The 24,677-nt window shown below is 41.6% G+C and overlaps 1 protein-coding gene across 2 annotated transcripts in view; it reads left to right on the forward strand.

Annotated features, from left to right (window-relative positions):
- The window catches only part of LRCH1 (leucine rich repeats and calponin homology domain containing 1), a 213,037-nt gene that overhangs the window by 111,440 nt on the left and 76,920 nt on the right, over positions 1–24,677 (forward strand). For both annotated transcript variants that reach the window (XM_043892447.1, XM_043892448.1), the window contains exon 3: positions 18,330–18,456. In XM_043892447.1, the coding sequence (XP_043748382.1) occupies positions 18,330–18,456 (127 nt within the window). The remainder of the gene's footprint in view (positions 1–18,329; positions 18,457–24,677) is intronic.

Consider the following 24,677-nt stretch of genomic DNA (forward strand, 5'->3'; position numbering starts at 1 on the left):
ACTCTTCACTTGAGATAGAAAATAGGAAAGTGATGTATCCCTAAAACACATTATTTCATAAATAAGAATAGCGGGAATTAGGGAAGCGTATTTACAAAATTAAGTAGTGGCCTTTCCTATTTGCTCAGCACTTTCCCCGTTGTCATCTTGTTTAACTGTGCTCTGCTGCATTCCATGCCCTTTGGACCATTTCAGAATCATAAACATAGTTTATAAATTAAAACATAGTTAGAGAATTTTCCAGTAGGCCAACCTAAATATTTAAATAAGGAAATTAAAAATATTCATGCTACCATATCCATGCTTTAAAAAATTTTAATGCCTATAAATTTGTGCCTTTCTTTTTCCCTTAATTTTTTTTCAGAAGTTTCTTTTTGGTGTATGTTTTAAAATTTCAATGACCAACTCTATTGATATTTTCTTTTCCATGAATTTCTGATACTGTCATATTTCTTTTGGTCTACTTTCTAATAGCCTTAGTCTTTTTTTAATTTATGGAGTTTCTAGTTATTGTTCTTTTCTCATAGGAGCATTTAAGGTCATAGGTTTCTCTGTTTTAAGTGTTTTAGCACTAAAGTTTAGGTGATTCCTAGAAGTTTTGACATATACTATTTTAAAAAATCACTCCTAAATCATTTCTGATTTCCCGTGTTTCATTTTTGACCCATGAGTTTTCTATAGAATAGATTTTAATAGTTGTCTTTTAAAAATTGATTTTTAATTGCATTACATTTGGGGGATGTTTTGTTTGACATTGTTTCTTTAGGTTGGTTGATATTTGCTCTATAGCCCATGCATAGCCCATTTAATTTTGTAAATATTCCTCATGAACTTGGAAAGAATGTATGCTAAGTGTTGTGGACTGGATTCTAGTAAATCCACTAAGTGTAACTAACTGCTGCTTTTGCATCTCACTTATTTTAGGGGTTTACTCTTTTATAACATGCATTCTTCAGTAGTGCGTTCCGTGAGAGTAAGTGCAGTCTTTTTCTGAAATGACTTTCTTTACTCATTTTTAAGATTCAACTATTTGTACAAAATTTTCATTTGTACTAGTATAAAGTTTTAAGTTGACAGCTCTTTTCTATTGTGTTTCAAAGATATTAGATTTTCTGGCCTCTGTTTGACTATGTTTTAAGTTTGTAGAAAATCTTCTATATTTTTGCATTTGATTTCTTCTCATATCTTTGTCTTTGGTGTTTCTGCACTTCATGCTATGATATGTACAGGGATATATTATTTTGATTTATCTGACTGCACACTTAATTTTGCTTCCTAAGTCTAAAGATTCATGTCTTTCATCAATTCTAAAAAAAAAAGAAAAAAGTTATTACCTTTTTTAATACTGCACCTTCCTCTATTTCTCTATTACTTCTGTCTTTTTTATGTACTCCCTATTGGTTATATGTTAGACCTCTCATTCTCTCTTTCACATTTTTAGTTTCTTTATTAGTTCTCATTTGTTTATATTTGGGTAATATTTTTAAAGCATGAGTATGCCTTTAACATTGAGTGGAAGTGCAGTAACACTGTGAAAGCAGGGAAAATGGTAGTGCCATGAGATTCCTTAGTGGAAAAGAGCCTCAGTGATTGAGATGCATGGCATAAGAGCTGTGCCTTTGACTCATTAGCGAGCTCTTATGCACTCTCTTCTTCGTCCAGTGGTATACTTTGTTGGTTGCCTAAAAGCGAATTGATACCGTAAGTTCCCTACATGCAAAACTTCAAGTTACGAACTTTCCGGTGTAGGAACTCGCGTTCACATGTTCAGCCACAGAAGTCTGTTTGTGTGTCTGGTGTCCATTGTCCTGTGTGTGCGTCCTCTGCGGACGGTTGCGGTTTTGTGTCCTGTATTGTATAGAGTGCATAGTACTCTACCGTCTCCCACCTCCCCCCCTCCTCTAGCCCTACCTCTTCTTTCCCGTTTACTCGATGCCAGCCCCTGTATGCCAGCTATTGTACTCTGCTACTGTACTTTTCAAGGCACTGTGCTGTAAGGTGAAAAATGTTCTCTTTTTGTGCTTGTTTCTTGTGTATTATTTATGTGAAAGGTATTGCAAGCCTATTACAATGAGTACCATATAGCCAATTGTGTTAATTGGGTACCCAGGCTAACTTTATTGGTCTTATGAACAAATTGGACTTAGGAATGCACTTTTGGAATGCAACTCGTTCATTTATGGAGGACTCTGTGGTACTGGATTTCTTTGAGGTTTTTTTTTTTTTTTTTTTTTTATAAAACTTGATGAGAACTAGCTTTATTCCTTTTGGCTTTAAATTGAAGTTTGTGACAGTTTAACTTCCTAATCTTCAATCTTGTCTTTGTTGAACTCTGCCCCCTCTCCCCCCACCTTTTTTTAAATCTTGTCAGCATCCTCCATACCTTCTTCCCTGAAATTAGGGTTTTAAGGAAGTAGGTCCTGACTGCAGTCTGGAGGTCTAGTGGCCAACCCAGGGTTTCACTTGGTTCTCTTTGCGTTCTTACTTGCTTGTAGTAACAATTACAGTAACTGGACAAATAAAGTTTTTGTAAAAGTTGTTTTTGAGAAAAAGAGACACAGTATTGGTTTCCTTGACTTCCCAATCCAGATCTAAATGCATCACTTTATGTTCAAAAGTAATAAAACATATGCTATAGTGGCTAGAACATTGCAGAATACAATGTTAAAAATATTACCCTATTTCTGAAAGAAATGCTTGTGCTCTGAGAATTTAGGAAGGAGAAATGTTGATAAAATAACGTAGCCAAGAGTTTCAGCGTATGTAATAGTCTCAAATGACATTTTTTTCAGGGATGAGAAATAAAGTCAAGAATAAATATGTATTCTGTAGTTCTTTATCTAGAAAGAGTTGAGGGATTGGGTGCTTAGGGTTCAGGAGGACTCCTGATGAAGGGAGCAGTTTATTCTGTAAGGCTTTGTTTCGTCCTCTGTCATTTCTTGGAATACCTTTATACTCTGGAGCAGGTGGATTGTCAGAACAGATGCTATGAGATGATCTTCTCTGAACAGTGAGATCCGAATAGCTAGAAGATTTGGGTCATTTTGAGAGTTGGATCATGTGGAATTGTGTTATCTCTTAATCTCAGCTTATCTACCTTATCCTCCTGAAATCAGGCAATGTTTTTCTGAAATTCCATTTGGCAACTGGCAAACCTGCGCAGAAAGGGATGGGAAAATGATATAAGAAAATTGATCCATTCTACTGAGTAGTCTTTCTGTTCATAAAAAGAGAATAAGAGAACCAGAGAAAATCTGCCTGCCAAATTCCCTAGGAGAAAAGAAGTTACTTATTTCCAACCACAGTGAATGCCATTAGCTCCATTAGGGTATAAGTAGAAGGTGGTGGTTGTTTAGTTCCTGAGTTGTGTCAGACTCGTTGCGACCCTGTGGACTGAAGTTGGCCACTTTTTTCTCTCCATGGGAGTTTCTAGGCAAGAAAACTGGAATGGGTTGCAATTTCCTACTCCAGGAGATCTTTCAGACCCAGGGATCCAATCCGTGTCTCTTCCATTGGCAGGTGGATTCGTTAGCGCTGAGCCGCCACCATTTCCTAAAAGTATATTCTATGGAAAAGCTTCTGTTGGATGATAATAGGTACGCCTACTTAAAAAAAGTCCATGTATTGTGCTAGCAGAACTCTTCTTCCTTCTTTGGTGAAAATGAAAGTGTTAGTCACTCAGTTGTGCCCGACTCTTTGCAGCCCCATGGACTGCAGCCCACCAGGCTCCTCTGTCCATGGGATTTCCCAGGCAAGGATACTGGAGTAGTTTGCCATTTCCTTCTTCAAGGGATCGAACCCAGGTCTCCTGCACTGCAGGCAGATTCTTTACCAACTGAGCTAGAGGGAAGCCCCCTTCTTTGGCGAGGTTTGTGTATGAGCATCTCCTAGAAAGTGCTTTTCAGAACATCTGTTTCTAAACACTGATTTAGCAGAATGCTGTGTCACCTAGAGAACCCTTTAGGAACTGACCTCATGCCTAAAAAAGGATGAGGTTAAAAAGCGTGTGCCTTCATGATGTCTTGTTCAGAGCCCAAGGAATCTGTATGGACTGGATGTGTTGAACGGTAAGATGAAATGTGAGTAGAGAAGAGAAAGGCCCTGGGAAACACTAAAGCATACAGTGTGTTCACAGAGCTACCACCCAGGCTGATTTATTCTTTATTTAGTGCATTTTAAATATGTATGTATTTATTATTAATGATTAATTAAAATAGGCAATTCACTTTGAGAAACAAGTACTTAAAAGTGCACAGGATGAAAAGTGCATCATCACTAGTAGTCAGGTTTAAGATTGCTTCCTTCTCAGCTCCTTATTAAGACTCAACTTAATCTGGAGTGGGGTGGAGGGAATATTTTCAGTTTCTGAGAGCTCTGTATTACATAATGAGGAAAAGAATCACCTTGACCAAAAGTCTGTGGCAGCTGTGTCTTTAAATTGAATTGTCTGTACTGAGATTTTATTGGTGAAACACCACCAGAGTTCCTCTCGTTAAAACTAATCACTTGTTAAAGATAATTCTTTTTTTTTTTTTTTTATAACTTAGATATATTTATTTATATGTGTATATTTTATATTCCCACATATAATAATATATGGGGCATACTTATATGGACCATATAAACATATATGTATAAATGTGTGTGTATATACATGTGCATATGTATGGCTATATATTACATATTTTTGTTATATATCTTGTTTGGTTTAGTTGCTAAGTCATATCCAACTCTTTTATTAGCCCATGGACTGTAGTCCACCAGGCTCCTCTGTCCGTTGGATTCTCCAGGCAAGAACACTGGAGTGGGTTGCCATTTCCTTCTCCAAAAGATAATTCTTTAAAAAAAGAAAATCATAACTCTCTTACAAATGTAAAATGTACATCTGTGAAAGATTCTATTTAACCCAGTAATTGATGGAGAACTGATTGAATGTTATATTTTGTTTGAAGGAAAATTCAGTGCACACACACACACACACACACACACACACACGGACTTGCTGAAATGAATTGACAAATAGTTACAAAGCTGGTCAGTATCCAGAGGGCAGAAATCAGTTGCAGCGCCTCTGCACTCATCATGATTCATCTATATTTCTATGAACAGAAATGATTTGCACTATGATCATTTCTACAAACACAGAGTTGTAAAATAACTTGAAGACAGTGAAAGAGAGAGATCATCTGGAAGGATGTGCTAGACAAGACCCCCCACGTAGTTTATGTCTGTATCAAAATCACTTGCAGTTTTTTCTGACATGCCAAGTAATTTATATTACCACGTGCAAGAACTGTGTCACTCTGTGAACTATTTGAACAGGACTGTAGGTAGAAGAGGGGCTTTCCTGGTGGCTCAGCGGTAAAGAATCTGCCTGTCATGCAGGAGACACAGGAGATGCGAGTTCAATCCTCGGATCAGGAAGATCACCTGGAGGAGGAAATAACAACCCACTCCAGTATTCTTTTTTATTTATTAATTTATTCATTTTAATTGGAGGCTAATTACTTTACAATATTGTGGTGGTTTTTGAAAGATGGTAATGACAACCCTATATGCAAGACAGCAAAAGAGACACAGATGTAAAGAACAGACTTTTGGGCTCTGTAGGAGAAGGTGAGGGTGGGATGATTTGGGAGAATAGTATTGAAACATGTATATTACCACTCCCACTCCGGTATTCTTGCCTGGAGAATCCCATGGACAAAGGAGCCTGGTGGGCTCTACAGTTCAGAAGGTTGCAAAGAGTAGGACACAACTGAAGCGAATGAGCACGTATGCACTCATAGGTAGAAGAAAAAAATAAAGAGGTGTTCAGTAGGGATTGGGAAACGTCTTTCTCATCCTGTATTCTAGACTGTGAGAGGCCACTTGCGTGTAGTAGGGGAAGACGGAAGAGATCGTGAGAGTGTTTTGAAGGCAGCGTATTGCTTTCACTGTTGTTTGGCCAGTCATGTAAATGGGTGATCTTCAGGGAGTTTGAGAAAACTGATACTCTGGTGCATTAGTCTCAGTAAGAGACCCCGTGACCTCAGTATCAGGAGAGAACAGCCTCGGGGCCTTGGCAGAGGCAGCCTTTGAGCATCTGCCAGCGGTGCCCAAATCTGCAGACACTTGTTTCAAGAGTTATTGCCAGCAGTCTGGAATCCTTCTTTCCACCTCGCAGGATAAGATCCATGCAGGATGTCTCGCTTTCTTCATTCCTGGTGCTCGTTGCTCAGTCCCTTCAGTCGTGTCCAGCTCTCTGCAACCCCATGACTGCAACCCGCCAGGCTCCTCTGTCCATGGGATTCTCCAGGCAAGGATGCTGGAGTGGGTTGCCATGCCCTCCTCCAGGGGATCTTCCCAACTCAGGGATCAAACCCAGGTCTCCCACATTGCAGGTGGATTCTTTACTGTCTGAGCCACAAGAGTCACTAATTTTTTTTTTATTAGTGCACACAGGGAGGCCTGGCGTGCTGTGATTTTTGGGGTCGCAAAGAGTCAGACATGACTGAGCGACTGAACTGAACTGATATGTGGAATCAAGAAAACTGGTGTAGATAATCTCATTTACAAAGCAGAAATAGAGACAAGAGACATAGAGAACAAATGTATGGATGGCAAGGGGGAAAGAGGAGTGGTAGGAGGAATTGGGAAATTGGGATGACACAGAAGACACTTTTTTTTTTTTTTTTTAATTTTTTTTATTAGTTGGAGGCTAATTACTTCACAACATTTCAGTGGGTTTTGTCATACATTGACATGAATCAGCCATAGATTTACACTTATTCCCCATCCCGATCCCCCCTCCCACCTCCCTCTCCACCCGATTCCTCTGGGTCTTCCCAGTGCACCAGGCCGGAGCACTTGTCTCATGCATCCCACCTGGGCTGGTGATCTGTTTCACCATAGATAGTATACATGCTGTTCTTTTGAAACATCCCACCCTCACCTTCTCCCACAGAGTTCAAAAGTCTGTTCTGTATTTCTGTGTCTCTTTTTCTGTTTTGCATATAGGGTTATCGTTCCCATCTTTCTAAATTCCATATATATGTGTTAGTATGCTGTAATGTTCTTTATCTTTCTGGCTTACTTCACTCTGTATAAGGGGCTCCAGTTTCATCCATCTCATTAGGACTGGTTCAAATGAATTCTTTTTGACGGCTGAGTAAAATTCCATGGTGTATATGTACCACAGCTTCCTTATCCATTCATCTGCTGATGGGCATCTAGGTTGCTTCCATGTTCTGGCTATTATAAACAGTGCTGCGATGAACATTGGGGTGCATGTGTCTCTTTCAGATCTGGTTTCCTCAGTGTGTATGCCCAGAAGTGGGATTGCTGGGTCATATGGCAGTTCTATTTCCAGTTTTTTAAGGAATCTCCACACTGTTTTCCATAGTGGCTGTACTAGTTTGCATTCCCACCAACAGTGTAAGAGGGTTCCCTTTTCTCCACAGCCTCTCCAGCATTTATTGCTTGTAGACTTTTGGATAGCAGCCAACCTGACTGGTGTGTAATGGTACCTCATTGTGGTTTTGATTTGCATTTCTCTAATAATGAGTGATGTTGAGCACCTTTTCATGTGTTTGTTAGCCATCTGTATGTCTTCTTTGGAGAAATGTCTGTTTAGTTCTTTGGCCCACTTTTTGATTGGGTCATTTATTTTTCTGGAATTGAGCTGCAGGAGTTGCTTGTATATTTTTGAGATTAATCCTTTGTCTGTTTCTTCATTTGCTATTATTTTCTCCCAATCTGAGGGCTGTCTTTTCACCTTACTTATAGTTTCCTTTGTAGTGCAAAAGCTTTTAAGTTTCATTAGGTCCCACAAAGACAGAAATATAGACCAATGGAACAGAATAGAAAGCCCAGAGATAAATCCACGAACCTATGGACACCTTATCTTTGACAAAGGAGGCAAGGATATACAATGGAAAAAAGACAACCTCTTTAACAAGTGGTGCTGGGAAAACTGGTCAACCACTTGCAAAAGAATGAAACTAGAACACTTTCTAACACCATACACAAAAATAAACTCAAAATGGATTAAAGATCTAAATGTCAGACCAGAAACTATAAAACTCCTAGAGGAGAACATAGGCAAAACACTCTCCGACATAAACCACAGCAAGATCCTCTATGACCCACCTCCCAGAATACAGAAGACACTCTTGAGCGCTACAGTTCCTAGGTGGGTTGATAAGAAGTCTGGGATCCCTGAGGAGGGGAAAAGAGTCTGGGGTTCTCAAGGAAGAGGAAAGGACAAACTTTTTTTCTCTACATTCCTTAGTGTTAGTCCCATAAAACGATTTTTTTCTTCAAGTCTGAAACTGATGATTACACAACAAACAACTCAGTTTAAACTCTGTACTAGGGATTATACAACAGCGGTGTATCCTTCTTGAGGACAGTTTCTCCTTCCCGAAAACCTGCTGGCTAATCCTGATATTTTAGAATGCATATTATAGGAGCGGGTCTAGTAGGATCTTTCTGTTGTTAAGTTCTAATCCTGTTATCCTGAAATGTAAATTGTGGGAGTGGGCCTGATAAAATTTTCACAAACTTGAGACATTCTTTTGGTTTATTGTAAATAACTCCCTTGCTGACTCTAGCGAGGGGGGCATTCTCCGTCCCCCTTCTGATGTCTATGTCAGAAGCTTTCTGTGTTTCTTTTTCAGTTTAATAAAACTCTGCTACACAAAAGCTCTTGAGTGATCAAGCCTGGTCCCTGGTCCCGAAGCTCAATCTTCGGGAGATCACGAATCCCACATCGTTCACCGTGAGCTGTCTCTATTGATCCTATGTATAAAAGAGATAACTAATGAGAACGTGTGTAAAACACAGGGAGCTGCTCAATGCTCTGTAGTAACCTAAATGGGAAGGAAATCCAACAAGAAGGGGATACGTGTATGTGCTGTCCTCAGTCACTTTGGTCGTGTCCAACTGTTTGCGACCCCATGGACTGTAGCCTGCCAGGCTCATCTGTCCGTGGGATTCTCCAGGCAAGAATACTGGAGTGGGTTGCCATGCCCTCCTCCAGGGGGCCTTCCTGACCCAGGGATTGAACCCGTGTCCTCTGCACTGCCGGCGGATTCTTTACCCACGGAGCTGCCTGGGAAGCCTGGATATATGTATACATATCGCTGACCCACTTTGCTGTGGAGCGGGAACTGACGCAACATTGTAAAGCAGTAGAATTTTTGTTAAGAGTCACTAAATTTTTACCTTAAGTTTGAGAAACCCAGTAAGAAATATTTGTCGCTCCAACACTTTTAAAATAACCTGATCCACGTTGAAGTCGGAGGTAGGGGATCGCAGCTCAGAGGGATGTGGCCTGTCTTGGTGGGAGTTCAGCTTTAGGATTCCTGTGTATTTCACGTTTTATCGGTGCACTCCGGCAGCAGAGCACACAGTAGGGGTGCTGGATTCCTTTCCACACGTGACACCATGGCTGCTTCTCTCCTTGGTTTGGTCATGTGCTTTCCTGCCCACTCTTCTCCTTTCTGTCTCTCCTCTATTCCTGTGTCTGGATCTTCTTTCTCCTTCTGTACCTTAACGCTAGTATTCCCCGAAACTCCGCTTTTGGTCCCTAAATCTTGTCTCTTAGACCTCATGCCTTATGTGTGTGTCCAGTACATTCTCTGTCACTCTGACTTATTTTAACACTAGTCCTCATTTTCCCAGTTGACTAAAATCCAGTTTTTCTTAGATGCCTTTCGACGACTCAAAATTCAACATGTGCTAAACTGAGCCTGTTCTTTTCTTCCCCAAATCAGTGTATTTGGAACGTTGTTCCTGGTCGTGCTCCTACTGTTTCTCTCCAGCCCCCACCCCCAGCTCGGAATCTCAGAGGTGATCGCTGACCCTTTGCTCCATTGCTTTTTATATAAACCAGTTATTGACTCACCAGCCTAGCACCTCACTCCATCTGGCTTGGAATTCAGAGGGCTTCTCCTACTGCTTTCTTGGTTTGCCTTTATTATTTTTTTACTTTATTAATTTTAATTGGAGACTAATTACTTTACAGTATTGTAGTGGTTTTGCCATACATTGACGTGAATCAGCCATGGGTGCACATGTGTTCCCCATCCTGAGCCCCCCTCCCACCTCCCTCCCCATCCCATCCCTCTGGGTCATCCCAGTGCACCAGCCCCAAGCTCCCTGTCTCATGCATCCAACCTGGACTGGTGATCTGTTTCACATATGGTAATATACATGTTTCAATGCTATTCTCTCAAATCATCCCACCCTCGCCTTCTCCCACAGAGGCCAAAAGTCTGTTCTTTACATCTGTGTCTCTTTGCTGTGGTTTGCCTTTATTTTTTATTCCAAAGTAAAATGAGCAGAGGCTATATTGTGTTGAGGGAAGACCACAGACTTTGACCTGCAGCCCAACCCGCCTGATTTTATATCTTAGCACAGAGTGACTCATTAGTTAGACAACTTGAAGCAAGTGATTTAAATCCTCTGAATAACCTCAGTTTTGTGTCTGAAAAGTGTGTGCGTGTGTGCTCAATTGCTCAATCGTGTGTGACTCTTTGCGACCCCATACACTGCATTCTGCCAGGCTCTGTCTGTGGGATTCTCCAGGCAAGAATACTGGAGTGGGTTGCAGGGGATTTTCCTGACACAGGGATCAGACCCGTGTCTCCTGTATCTCCTGGGTTGGCAGGCGGATTCTTTACCACTGAACCACAGGGGAAGCCCCCCGTCTGAAGAGTAAGGGGATTTTATACTTTTATTATAGGATTATTTTGAATATAGATAAGATGATGGTTGTCCTGCCTAGCACAATGCCTTATCCATAAGAACCACCCAAGAAAAGTCCATTGAATTGTTGAATGAAGTTTGTAGCATGCTTTGTCTAATGGGTTCCAATGTGGGTTAAGAAAAATAGTAGTAAGAGGTCTGGTATTTGAGTAAAGTAAGTGGATTTTATAGTATTTTTAGTAATGAGGCTATGCTGCTGATTTATTGAGCATTAGAGCAGTTAAGTGGAACTGTATTATTATTGGCTGTCATGAGGGAAGCTTTCTGAAGGCTCAGTTCCTTGGAAGGATACATGGGAAGAAAAGGGTGTACAGAGACTTATATTCCTACATGTCTGCCTGTATCTCACATTCAGAAATGCCGGGAAATAGATAGAGAGGCACACGTCTTCAAATGATAAACAGAGATGTTCAAGCACTTAAAATTTTATTACGAATATGTTTTGTTAACTCGGTTTCCCCGGGTAAAAGTTGATCTGAGCAGCCAGTTCTCATTTAAATCAGTGTCAATAGCCTTTTCTTTTTTAATAGGGAAAAATATTAAAGTAAAAAAATATGTATTTCCTTGGTTTTGGTGTGGAGAGGCACAGAGGAGAAGGCAGGTAAATGAGGCACACCTTCTTGGGAACAGAAAGGTGGTGTCCATTCTGCGTGGGAGATGGTTCTCGAAAGTGGGAGAATTTTCTTCAGTGCCGATACATCTTTCCCAGCCACTTAGGGATCATTTTCCTGTTTGCCAGCGACAGTGCTTTACAGAAGGCTATGGCCTTTACAGTCTTAATAGTTAAAACCTCGAATCTACATTGTTGCCTCTGGAGGTGTTTGGCCAATTAATATTCTTGCTAGTGTTAGGTTGTGGAATTCTTTTTGAAATTCAGAGCTTCCTTGGTTTTGAACATTTAGCTCCATTTTAGAATGAAGGAAGGACATGATCAATATTATAGAGGAAACTTGAAGGAATAGTTTTAAGCCTTGTCATTTTAGAATTGAAGAACTTTTAGAAAAAAAGGAGAGGAAATAACGAGAAAGGGACAAGTTATCAATAACTGTACTCTGAAATCTAATTACAGACATTGGTAGTGGTTGCTAACCATTAGGGGTGTCAGAAACCAGAATATTTTAAGCAAGGGTTTATTTATACTCAAGAGGAGACTGATAGGCTGTTATTGTGGGAAACCAGTTCAGTTGCAGAAGCCAAATATGGTGCAGGTATGCACAGCAAAAATGCACAGTGAAATGCCTGGTGCAGCAATTTGCCTGAATTTTGAACTGCGTTAGTTGCTCATTTTTTTCTTCCTTTTCTTAGTTTTCTAAAGTTCACTTTTACCTTCTCAAAGCATGGCCCTTATTGTGGAGGGTGTGAAATGGATTGGTGTAGTGTTCAAGAGCTGGTTTAAGATTCACTTGAAATGATGACTCTGTTTCTCGTTTTGCAGCATTTTAAGTTTTCAAATGATTGTCATCCTCACGTGGTAGGTAGCGGAACTCCTTTCAAAGTTAGATGTAAATACAGACTCCCAGATTTTGTGCACATACAGAGTTTCACATTTCTATCTAAAAATACCATATAAAATACTATTAAAATTAAATTGTATTGGTAGAATTTATATTTTTAAAATTCAAGTTGACCAAGATATCTCCAGGCAACTTAAGGCCAGGATCTGGTTGTTGTTGGTCATTGTCTGAGGCATATGAGGATGGTGGGAATGAAGGGGGCGGGCTGGTCAAGAGGGGAAGTATTAAGTCACTTGGGGAAGTGAGGGTGAGAAATTTTGCTGTGGTGGGTTTTCAGAATGAACCAAGCAGGAAAAAGGAAATCGTTCTCTATGGGTATTGTTCACTGTTGTGTGGACATGAACACAATTAGCAGTCAAGTGTCATATGCACAACAGAAAAAAAAGTTACTCTGCCTTTCATGAAAGGGGAACAGGGTATGCAGAAAGAACACAAAATTAAGAGAGGTATTCTGTGCAAGAGGAAGCTTACTTGGCTCAAGTGAAATAACTGCTCTTTACTGCAGTTTAGGCACAGACAATGCATTCAGAAAAGCAGTTACACAGTGGCTCCTGCGTCCTTGTTTATTCCTTTCCTTCACTGAGACTCAGGTAGGGTGAGCCTGGGGCATTATCACCATGAAACCGACCCTGCTTTTTTGTGCCTTTTAGATGCCTACTGTGACATTTTCTTCATAGGTTTGTGATGGTTAGTGATTTCACATCATTATTTCTGTTCCTTTTTGGAATGTGCCTGTATTCAGGCTCAGTGGTGTCCGACTCTTTGTTGACCCCATAGATTGCAGCCCGCCAAGCTCCTCTGTCCATGGGATTTTTCAGGCAAGAACGCTGGAGTGGGTCACCATTTCCTTCTCCAGGGGATCTTGCCAATCCAGGAATCGAAACCGTGGCTCTTGTGTCTCCTGCATTAGCAGGTGGATTCTTTACCACTAGTTCTGCCTGGGAAGCCCTGGAAACCAAGTAGTAATTAGATATGATGATTCCTGGGTATTCATTTTTTTTCCAGAGAAATGACAGGATCTTAGAGAAGATGGGAGAGAAAAGGTCAGTTGTGTGATGACATGTTCTAGTCCTGGTTCTCCAGACTGAAACAAGTAACGGGTTTTTTTGGCATGAAATTTTATAGCTCAGCCTGGTTCTCCACAGCATGCCTTTGAATGGTCATCTTTAATTGGCTTACATTTTTAAAAAATAGAACAAGAATCCATATTTTACCAGTGGCTGAGATTTTAGCAATCAAGGAATAAAATACATGGCTAAAACCTAATTAAGTTATTTTTGGTCCCTCCCATTGCTTTATCACATTAGTGGTGCTGGGTATAGTTTAACCTTTATGTACAGATTTAGTGTTGGGCCAAGCACTTTTATATCCATAAACTAATACCTCATATTAGGTAAGTATTATTATCTATGTTTTATGGATTACAAAGCCAGAGAGGTTAAAGTTACAGAGACGATTATAGTAGAGATGAGACTTGAACCCAGGTTTTCTCCACGGTTAGTGACCTCTTTACCAATTGAATAGGTGAATCTGTTATACAGATCTTTCTATAAATTATTTTCTGTTAAGTGAAAATTCCATGTTTCATTTTTAAGTGAACCCGTCCACTTACAGAAAAAATATATTCCAGTAGAATAAAAAATGTATATGCTACCTGGTAATAAAATCACGTGTGTATAGCCATGTTTTTATCATCACATACATTAAGGAAAATAACTGATAAACCAATAACAAATAATGTCAAATACCAAAATTAAATCTGAACGTATTGATATTAATAAGGAAGGCCATAGTCAAAATGTTATTAAAATAAGACTCTAAAAGAAACCATACGGAAGTGACTTGATTTGTGAATTCTTTAATTTAGGAATTAAATGAAGGGAGTGATACTTGAAGCGAAATTTAGCCTGAAGACTTAGGCTATCAAAAACATGCAGATTATGGTGAGCTGCCTTTTTTCATCCTGAAACGGGGAAACAGATCACTAAGTCTGGGAAGAAGTCATTCAGTTGAGGAAGATGAAGGCGAAGCCTGAGTCACCGACTCGCAGAGCCCACCGCCTTCCTGCTCCCCCCGTCCCTCCTCACGCCATCGTCCGCCTTCATCGTCTCCATCTGGGACCCCAGGTCCACCCAGCCCGGACAGGGAGAGAGAGAGGAGATGCTGGGCGGCCCTGGCACTGCAGTGACAGCAAGGCCCAGGCCACCATGGCCGAGTCTGTAATTTCTACTTCTGCATAAGTGGCCCTCTTTTCCCCCCACTAATTTACTCTTTTGTAATGAGTGAGTTTAAAAAACCTTTTTTTTTTTAATATTGCTTTCAGATGTGACTCAAGGCAGGGTTTGAAAATAAATGTTGGCCATTACCTTATCAGATGCTGTTATGGCCTTATTTTTAAACCTCCTTTCCTCCGAGGGCCTGTTCAGAGTGCAGAGGGCTGCTGCAGACAAGTGGGGGCCGGGAGGGTGGGTTGTTGGCCTGAGGCACTTATTTGCTTGAGAAAAATTGCTGCCAGATGAGTGGTTTTTAGAAAGCTCCGGCTGCTGATGCGGTCTTTAGTAGGGAGGGGATTAAAGGGAGTGCAGTTTCTCCTTGTCTTTATAAATATTTGCTGGAGAGCTAATGGGTTTTTGTGTGCCTGTGTATTTCCTTTTTCTATTGGGGAAATTACCAGTAATACAGGAACATCCTGTGATAAAATATACGCAGTACAGGCTGAGAGAATGGATGGATGAAATAGAGGAAATGTGCCCCGGGCCTGTGGCATGCGTAGTATGACTAGTCCTGGCATCTTGATTTGCTTACAGGTGATTAACGACAGTATAAATAGAGGAATGTGTAGGGCATAAATAAATAGGCTCTTCCATCAGCTGCTTTTAGCAGAAAAACCATTCATCCCCATCAAAGAAACCACAAATGCTCTCCCAAGCCTAAATTTTATTTTCAATTAGTTACCCACCCTGGAAGAATGCCAGTGGGAATAATCCCATGTAACTCCAAATGCTCCTGTGTCTGAAGGAATAGAGCCTTCATCACATTGCTTAAATGGTATATAGATGCTCTGCCAGAGTAATACGTGCTAATCTGATTAGATGCCTGCATTGAGGTAGTGAGATGGGGAATACTGTAAATCTGAGTTTCCAGGCAGACAAACACAGGAAAGATCTCCAACTGTAATTGCTGATTCTGTGGAAAATAGAAGCGTAGAAACTTCTAAAAATACTTACCTTTGTTCTCCTTATCCTGTCTTCAAAGGGGAGTTAAAATATGGCTCCAAAATGCAAGGATTAGCTTACTATGTTTTAATTTACCAATCCTCACTATGTGAAATTATATATTAATAAATATTTTAAACCACAAATTGCATTCCAAAATATTTACTTGTTGCCTTTTAAGAAGGGGCTTCCCGGATGACTTGGTGGTACAAGATTCTGCCTGCAATGCAGTAGATGCAGTAGATGTAGGTTCGATCCTTGAGTCAGGAAGATCCCCTGGAGAAGGAAATGGCAACCCACCCCAGGATTCTTGCCCAGGAAAACGCCATGGACAGGAGCCTGACAGGCTACAATCCGTAGGATCACAAAGAGCCGGACACGACTAAGCAACTGTGTCCATGGACGTATGCCTTGTAATAAACAGGAGTTCTTTCCAGAAGGAGTGTGAAGAAAGCTTGAAGAAAGCTCTCACAGCAGGGCACGTGGAAGGCCCCCTCCTCTATCCAAAGGAGCCCTGCTGGGTTCCTGCAGGTGTGTGAGGGCAGCAGAAGGGCTCTGAGGGCAAGAATCACAGGCTGGCAGCCCTGGTGCCTTTGTCAGCTGCCCCCAGACAGCAGGAGAGAGTGTCATGGTGAGCCCACCACCCCTAGTCCAGCCTGTTATCCTAGCTGGGGGAGCTAAGAGCTCTCTGGTCCTTCTGGTGCCAGGATACAACCCCCCAGGCTCTCACTCTCCTCCCCTCTCTGCTGGACCCTCCTAGAGAAAGCCATGCCCCTCTCTGGAAACAGCTTTCTTTGCAGACGTGGGCAGTGGAGAGAAGATAGAGCTGTATGTTTTCTTGCTAAACCCTGGTTACCTGGCATCGGGCACCTGGTCAGGGTGGTCGCTGGCGGGCACCCAGATTGGAGAGGTTATTTTGACAGCACAACTCCTGCTTTTTCTGAGCGCATAAGTTAGAGACACCCTTTGACTAACCAGCTACCCACCCCCTCATACGGTAGACTGAGGAAGTAAAAGATTCAGTTGAAATATAACATATGGAAAACTGCACAAATCGTAAGTGTACATCTTAACGAATTTTCATAAGTAGAAACACCCATGTAACCAGTATCCTAGTGAAGTTTCCTTTTATAATGATTTCTTTCTTAATTATATGAAGCAATTTGTAGGAATTTTTGAAAAATACAGCAAAGTATAATAAAGAAAATACAACCCATGCATTGTACCTACTTCCCCTAAAATGATCACTGATTAACATTTTGGTGTGTTTCCAGCCTGTCTTTTCCTCTCTTACACACAAAGATATAGATGCATGTCCATAAACACACACATGGTCCTGCAACCTCTGAAACTTCGTACACGTCTGTGTGAATAAACACAGAAGCTCCAAATAATTGCAATAACATGCATAACCTCTGAAGCTTCATACATGTGTGTGGGAATACACACAGAAGTTCCAAATAATTGCAATAACATGACCTACAGATTTGTAGACACTTAACTATCTGGTGCTTGGCTTCCTCAGCAGAGTAGCCAGGATATAAGGGAAACGAAAAACCATCTCCTTACTCCATAGCAGGAGAAGAGCTGCTTATGAAGGAGGGGGTAAATAGATGGCTGACATATACTTATGGGTGATTCATAGGTTTTGTTTATTCAGTATTTTCCTTCTCTCTCCTAGCATTGATGATAGGAAGTGTAAAACCTTCTTAATGCAGAGCATTGAGTAGAGACCTTTTCATGCCGAGCAGGGGTGAGACCTGGACTCACATTTTTCCGGCTCCTCCGTGAAACAACCCCTTTTGGCTCCAACTTCACTTTTACCAAAAGGCCAACTTTCCTTTTTCTTTTTTTAATTAGCTTTCTCACAGATAGCCAAGCAGAATTTAACCACAGAGCTCTTGCTTTAACAAAAGGAAGCGGAATCAAAATGTTGGAAATGGGCCCGGTGGTTTTGTGAGTTGCAGCAAAATGATCTTCCCCATCATGACTAAGATGGATGCGATGGTGCTTCACTGCACTGGGCTGGGGGCTTTGGTGATCTCTGAGTCTCCCGCTAATGCTGTCGGGAAGGGAATGGTTGGCACCAGCTTCCCATTGCCGTTGGTGGTACAGCCTGTACTGTCCATCTGCTTTCGGGCTGGCCAAGTCTGCAGGGGGCTTGATAGGGTCCCTTGTGCTGAGAAAAGCTGCTTCCATCAGAACTGCCTGCCCTTCTCTTTTTTACGTATTTATTTAAAAATTTTTTGTTTTATTTTTGTTTTGGCTGCAATATGCAGAATGAGAGATCTTAGTTCACTAACCAGGGATCTAACCTGTGCCCTCTGTATTGGGAATGCAGAGTCTTAACCCCTGGACCACCAAGGAAGTTCCTGCCTATCGTCTTTTAATATCTTTTATATCCTTATGCACTGGGGATTTGAATTTTTACACATAGAGAAAGTTTATTGGATTTTTTATATTTTTTATATTTGCAAAATGTTTTCTTAGATCACAGCTTTCTTCTTGCTTGTTAAAAAGCATGTTCACAGGGGCATCCATGGTGGTCCAGTGGTTAAAATTTCACCCTCTAGTGCAGGGAGTGTGGGTTCGATCCCTAGTTGGGGAGCTTTGATCCCACAGGCTCCCTCCAAAAAAACAAAAAACAAAAGCAAAAAAAAAAAAAAAACACCCATAAAATAGAAGCAATCAATAGTGTAACAAATTCAGTAAAAGCTGAATTGTCCATATCAAGGGGAAAAAAATCTTAAAAAAGACAGCATGAGTTGAAAGACATTAAAAACAAATATGTTCACAAATAGTATGAAGTAGCCTGCATGTTTACCAAAGTTCTTATGTTTCTTTGCAGTCGGAATCAGCTGTCCGCCCTGCCGGCCTGCCTGTGTGGTCTCCCTCTCAAAGTCTTAATCGCAAGTAACAACAAACTTGGATCGCTGCCTGAAGAGATAGGTCAGCTCAAACAGTTAATGGAGTTGGTATGTTACTGATTTTTCAGATGCCCTTCTTGTTTGTTTGCTAATCATAACCCATCAAGGTAATCAGAAAGACTTTTTCTTACAGTGGGTCAAGGAGAAGATCATGTTGTTGGAGGTATATGATAAAGACATTAAGTGGAAAAGGGAATAATCATGGCTTTGCTGTGACAAGGAGTCCCTGAAATTTACAGGTTTCCTGTAGTTTACACTGCCTGAAGTTTGCAGGATTTACAGTTCCTCAGGTTCACAAATTATCCTATGGTAGTTAGGTCACTGTTTTTTCAGATTGGATAAGTAAGTTTGTAATAAAATATGGATACACTGGCAAAATAATCTGCAAATAAGTTAGTAGGCCACACTTTGTGAAGGTACATAATTAAGTCAGAAAGAACAGAGTGCTCTGATTCTGTAAGGATTTTAGTAACCATTGCCCCAAATTGATGTAACTTTAGAATGTGACCATAACCCCAGGGATAAGAAAGAAGAGCAAATTATAAATAGGCAGAGATGGGTTGTAAGTATGTACCTGAGGACAAGAGGTCATCTCCTTCACCACTAATTGAGTTACTGACCTTGTTCCTCAAAGGGGAAAAGAGCTAGTTCTTTCTTGACTTCCACTGAGCTAAGGTATCTTGGGTGAATGAAGAGGCAAGAATAAGCAACTGGGCTCACCCATAATCATCACAATTGATCCTCCAGCAAGCATCCTCCCATACTGTCCCTGTTGTTGTTTAGTCACTCAGTCATGTCTGACCCTGTCTCTGTGTTAAGCACAAAGCAGGATGTTCTGATTACAACCATGAGCAGGACACAGTACCTTCCTTGAAGTAGACTCCAATCTAGGACATTGATAGCCAATAACTTTTCTCTTACATGCCAGTTCCAGTTAATGTCTTTGAGGCCACCTGGCACATTGGGGTGATGGCGTATGGGGCCCAGATAGAGCATGCTGGGACTCCACGGTCAGGTGTGCGTCTGGGATTGGCTCAGAAAGGGACAGCACCCATGTCACTTACGTATCCACTTTGATTTTAGGGAAGAAGTGAGTAATTGCGATATAAAGGCAACAGAGCTGTACAAAGAGTGCCTTTTTCTGTGACAGCAGTATCTGACGTTCATGCCCACAAGCTCACATCAAGAGCTGGGATGAGTCCTAAGGATACAGGGGTCGTCACATCACCAGTACCACGACATTCGGTCAGGGATTATGAGTGACCAGCATAAGACACTGGAAAGGTGTTGAGAAGCATGGCAGCCATGGCAGCCGTTGGTTTTCTTACTCAGCTTTCCATACTTCTCTGTACGGTGGAGAGGTTGCCTCGCCCACAGATCCCAAGGTTGAATGTCCTTCAGCTAAAGCATTTAGCAGGACCTGCTAGCATGTTTCAGCCCTGGTTTCTGAGTGAGAGAGACGAGATCTGGGTCCGGTGTCCTCTCCTGACTCGGTCAGCGATGCCCAGGGCCTTCGGCCACACTGCTCGGACGTGGCTGCTTGACTGCCACCTAGAGGGATGATTCCCAAAGAAGACAGATGTTAATTTAGGCGGATACACTCCTCCTACAAAGTCGCTATTACAAGAAGTAAGTGCTTGGCCTAGGGACTGACTGATTCAGTCCTGGGTTGAGAATGGTTTAGACGGGAAGAGACCTTTGAGAGTCTGCTTACATAAGTCCATGTAAGGGACAGACTTGTGAGCATTTTCGAGCACATCACTCTTTCTGCAAGGACTGTTTCTTCCTTCTCTTCTTCACTTGGTCAATTTTTAGCCAAATTAGATTTCACTTCCTCCAAAAATCCTTCCCAGATTCTCCAAGCCAGAGTAGGATTCTCCTAAGGCCAGCACTCTCTACATGGCACTGAATTTTCATGGAACCGCATTTGTCTTCTCACTTGGCATTCTCTAGGCCAGTACCCACTAAACCCGGAAAGCTGCTTCAGCACCGGAACAGCGTGTTACTTGTTCTATCTCAGTGCTTGACACGAGATGTTATTGTTTAGTTGCCAGGTTGTGTCCGACTCTCTCTGACCCCATGGACTGATAACTTCCGGCTCCTCTTCATGCAATTTTCTGGGTGAAAATACTGGAGCGGGTTGCCATTTTCTTCTCCAGGGGATCTTCCTGACCCAGGGATCAAACCAACATCTCCTGCGTTGGCAGGATTCTTTACCACTGAGCCACAGGGAAGCCCCTGACACAAGACTGACATCCCCAAAACATGATTGCTAAGGGCTACTATTAGGTCGGGGAGAGTGGGCCACGAAGGTGGCTTGGGATAGATTGGGAAGACTCCCACATACCCTGCCAGTGAGGGGCGACTCTGTCTTTCAGTCCAATTTAATTCAGAAGTTTCCATATTAACCAATTCCAGAAAACAAAAAGTATACCAAATAACACTTTGGATGGAACGGAGAGTTATATGCCTTTAAAAACAAATGCTTCTTTTAGGAGTCTGAAACACCCAAATCTAAGTTTACTAGAATTTGGATTAGGTCTTGCCGATCCAGTGTGAATAAGGAGTTGGGTTTTTTGCACTGCTCAGGCTCCCATGGAGCGGATGGGTGGCACGTCGGTGAGGTCAGTGTTTGGCAGCCAGCCTGTGTTTCAGTCCCACTGCTCCCGGGCTTATGCCGACAGCATGCCTGCCCTCAGCTGTGGGCTACCGGCCTGCTCATCCACTAAGAGGGGCCGCACGTGTTGAGCCCTGGAGCCAGCCCCACACGGAGCATGGCTTTCCTTGGATACTCGTCAGCTGCTGGGCTGGCATGCGGCAGAGGTGGAAGAGCACCGTCTGCAGCCTCAGGGCACGTGAGTTGCTGGCTGGCCGTAAGGGGTGCTCTGGGCTTTTCTTTGCTCCCTGACAAGAGCCCAGCTCCAGAGAAGGCCACTCTGCTTCCTGGATCCGGCACCGTCATCAGCCCCCTCCTTGTGTCTTTTCTCCACTAGCAATAAACTGTTGAACCCCTGAGCCCTGGAATGTTAGAGCCATCAGGGTTTTTTTAAAAGACATCTAGTCCAAACTTTCAACATCTTGCAAAAGAAGAAATCCAAGGCAGAGAGATAGTGAGTGACGCCTGGAAGGTCACCCTGGCGAGCTGACTTACAACCCAAACAGAAATGCCCTCACCCAGCGCGGTCCCGTGAAGAGACTATGCAGGCAGCAAATGTCATTTTATTTTTTGTTTTTGCCTTTAAAAATATATATATTGAAAAGTAATTAGCCTCCAACTAATAAAAATAAATGAAAAAAATATATACATTGGGATATAGTTGATTTACTACTTTTTGCTGTATGGCAAAGTGAATCAGCTATACCTATATCCACTCTTTTTAAGGTTCTTTTCCTATATAGGTCATTACAGAGAACTGAGTGGAGTTTCCTGTGCCCTACAGTAGGTCCTTATTAGTTATCTATTTTATATATAGTAATGTGTACCTATCAGTCCCAGTCTTCCAGTTTATCCATCCTCCCCTTTCCCCCTTGGTAATCACTAGACTGTTCTTTACATGTGTGACTCTATTTCTGTTTTGTAAATAAGTTCACTTGTACCATTTTTTTTTAAAGATTCCACATATAAATGATATCATATGATATTTGTTCTTCTGCAAATGTCATTTTAAATGTTCTAGTAGCCACATTAAAAGAACAGAAGCAAGTGAAAGTCATCTTTACAACATATTTAATTAACCCTGGATAGCCAAAATATTGTTTCAACATCTCTACAATATAAAATGGATGAGATACTTTACAGTCTTTCTTTCATCCTAAGTTTTTAAGGTCAACTGTGTATTTTCCACCAGCACATCATAGGCTGGACTGGCCACACTTCTCTTGCCCAGTAGCCACACATGGCTCATGGTCACCCTTCATGGGCAACCCTGTATTCTGTGTTCTTTCTGCTCTATGAGCAAGCATGATCTTTGCAAAAAGCATTTATTTGCAAAGTTGATGAATATTTAATAAGTTGCCATTATTTAACCACAAAGGGTGACTGGCCTTGCTTAAGGTCACAGACTAAAAATGACTGGTTTCCGTCTGTTCTTATTTGTCTTTCATATCTTTTTGCTTAAAATAGTTCTGGTACTACAGGTAACCACGTCAGAGGATTTTTAGCTATCAGTTGGAAAAATAATTCCCTGGGGAGCCTGAAATAATTCTGGAATTGCATGGGAGTCTCCTGTTTTGTAGTTACATAACAACGAACTTACAAAAAAAAAAAAATTGGGGAGCTCCCCAAGCATTCAGGCTGCATGAAGCCACCTAAGTGCTGATAAAATCTCACAGTTTATTATCAGGCTCTGAACATTGTTTAACTATTTTGGAAGAAATATTTTGAAAATGTTCATGTTAGACTCAAAGAGTATGCTAAACTGAGTTGTAAACTCTTCTCTTCCAAGAGTCATCATTGGCTTAAAAGACAGAAATGATAGCCATCTGTAAGAAAGGAGGTGCCCTCTCTGATTTTTGAGGAGTTGGGAGTTGGAAAACAGTATCTTACTTTCCTGAATATATCAGTTACCTTAAGAACCTTAAAACATAAAGCATTGACATTTAGTGATTGTACAGAGATATGGATAAGCAATTTTTCCTCCTTCCCTGAAGACTTTCATTAAGAAGTACTTCTGAGATTTTTTTTTTTCTTAAATCCACAGGAGAGCCCAGGATGGATTAACACATCGTTTCAGGTGCTGGAAAACTTAGGGAGCCTGAGCCTAAACTCTATTGAGTTTGTGCCTCAAAGCGTCATTTCTAATGGGAATGATGTAGGACTTTTTGACCTCCTTGGACACTGCATTACGTCTGTACTGCTTGTCTCCTTGGAGCTGTAGCTGTCTGTGTTCCTTTGTTAAGTCTTTATATCTGCGTGTTCTTTCTATCAGGGACAGAGATACATGGCCCTGGCATTTACTGAGCACTTACGTTGTATGCAACACACTTCGCTGGGTATATGACATGTGTTCCATCATTCGATCCTGACAGTCGCCCAGCAAGGTGGATATCCTGTCTGCCTTTCACAGACAAGTTTGGGTTTCAGAATTACTTACCCAAAGGCATGGGGCTATGATGTGGTGAAGCTGGAGTGAAAACTGAAACCTTTCCATGGCACAGCGGTGGCTGAGCTCACCGGGCCTTCATCTGGATTGCAAACTTCTCATGGAGAGAAGCCGTGGTTTCTTTCTGTGGAGCTTCCCTGTTTCCACTTGCAGTGGTTTTCCCATTAAAGTTGTGGCAGGCCATGAACAGCAGGGAGAATGTTACAAAAACAGGGTGTGGTGCAAATGGACAGTGTCTGTGAGTTTCCTCCTTGAAGAACCACAAGCCAGGCACAAGGGTCAGTAGACTTCTCTTGAGTTGACTAAACATCATGTTATTCTTAAAGATCCTGCAAACTTGTCTTTTGTTGTGTTTTTGTTTTTTTGTTTTACTTGTCAAGTCATGCCTGAAGGGTAAGGTGTGTTAAATATTTGGTGAGAAATACCGTATGAAGCCATGTTATTAACAGATGGCTCTGAGGAAGACAGGCACACTAAGAACACAGTCGTTTGAGAACCTTTTATGGGGCCTTTGTCAAAGGTCACCATCTTCCCTAGTGGCTCAAACGGTAAAGCATCTGCCTACAATGTGGGAGATCTGGGTTCAATCCCTGGGTCGGGAAGATCTCCTGGAGAAGGAAATGGCAACCCACTCCAGTACTCTTGCTTGGAAAATCCCATGGACGGAGGAGCCTGGTAGGCTACAGTCCATGAGGTCTCAAAGATTCGGACACGACTGAGCGACTTCACTTTGCCTTTCACTTTAGGTCTCACTGGTTCTCTGATTGTGCTGACTCACGGGTCCACAGATGGTCCATCTCTCATTTGGTTTTTCTCAATCCTGTCTCCTCTCAACTCATGCTATGGGTGAAAATTGTGTCTTCCAGCGCTTAGCTTCACATAAGAGAACATAATATCACTGTTTTAGAAGCCCGCTTTTTCAACCCAAAAACTCACAGGGTCTGACTCGGGTAATAACTGACTAGAAGATGCATTTTCTGGCCCTGAGTAGACACACTATTGTTTGTTTGTTTTCTTTCCTCCTTTTTTGTGTGAAATATCTGGCTGTGTGGAGAGTTGGAATTCAAGGATAGAGTAGACACTGGATGTATTGAGCAGCTTATAAGGAAAATCTCTTCATTATTTTTATGTGTAGCATTCTGGTCTCTGAGGTAGATTTAACAGAGA

This window comes from Cervus elaphus, chromosome 30 (genome assembly GCF_910594005.1).
Source record: "Cervus elaphus chromosome 30, mCerEla1.1, whole genome shotgun sequence".
NCBI lineage: Eukaryota > Metazoa > Chordata > Mammalia > Artiodactyla > Cervidae > Cervus > Cervus elaphus.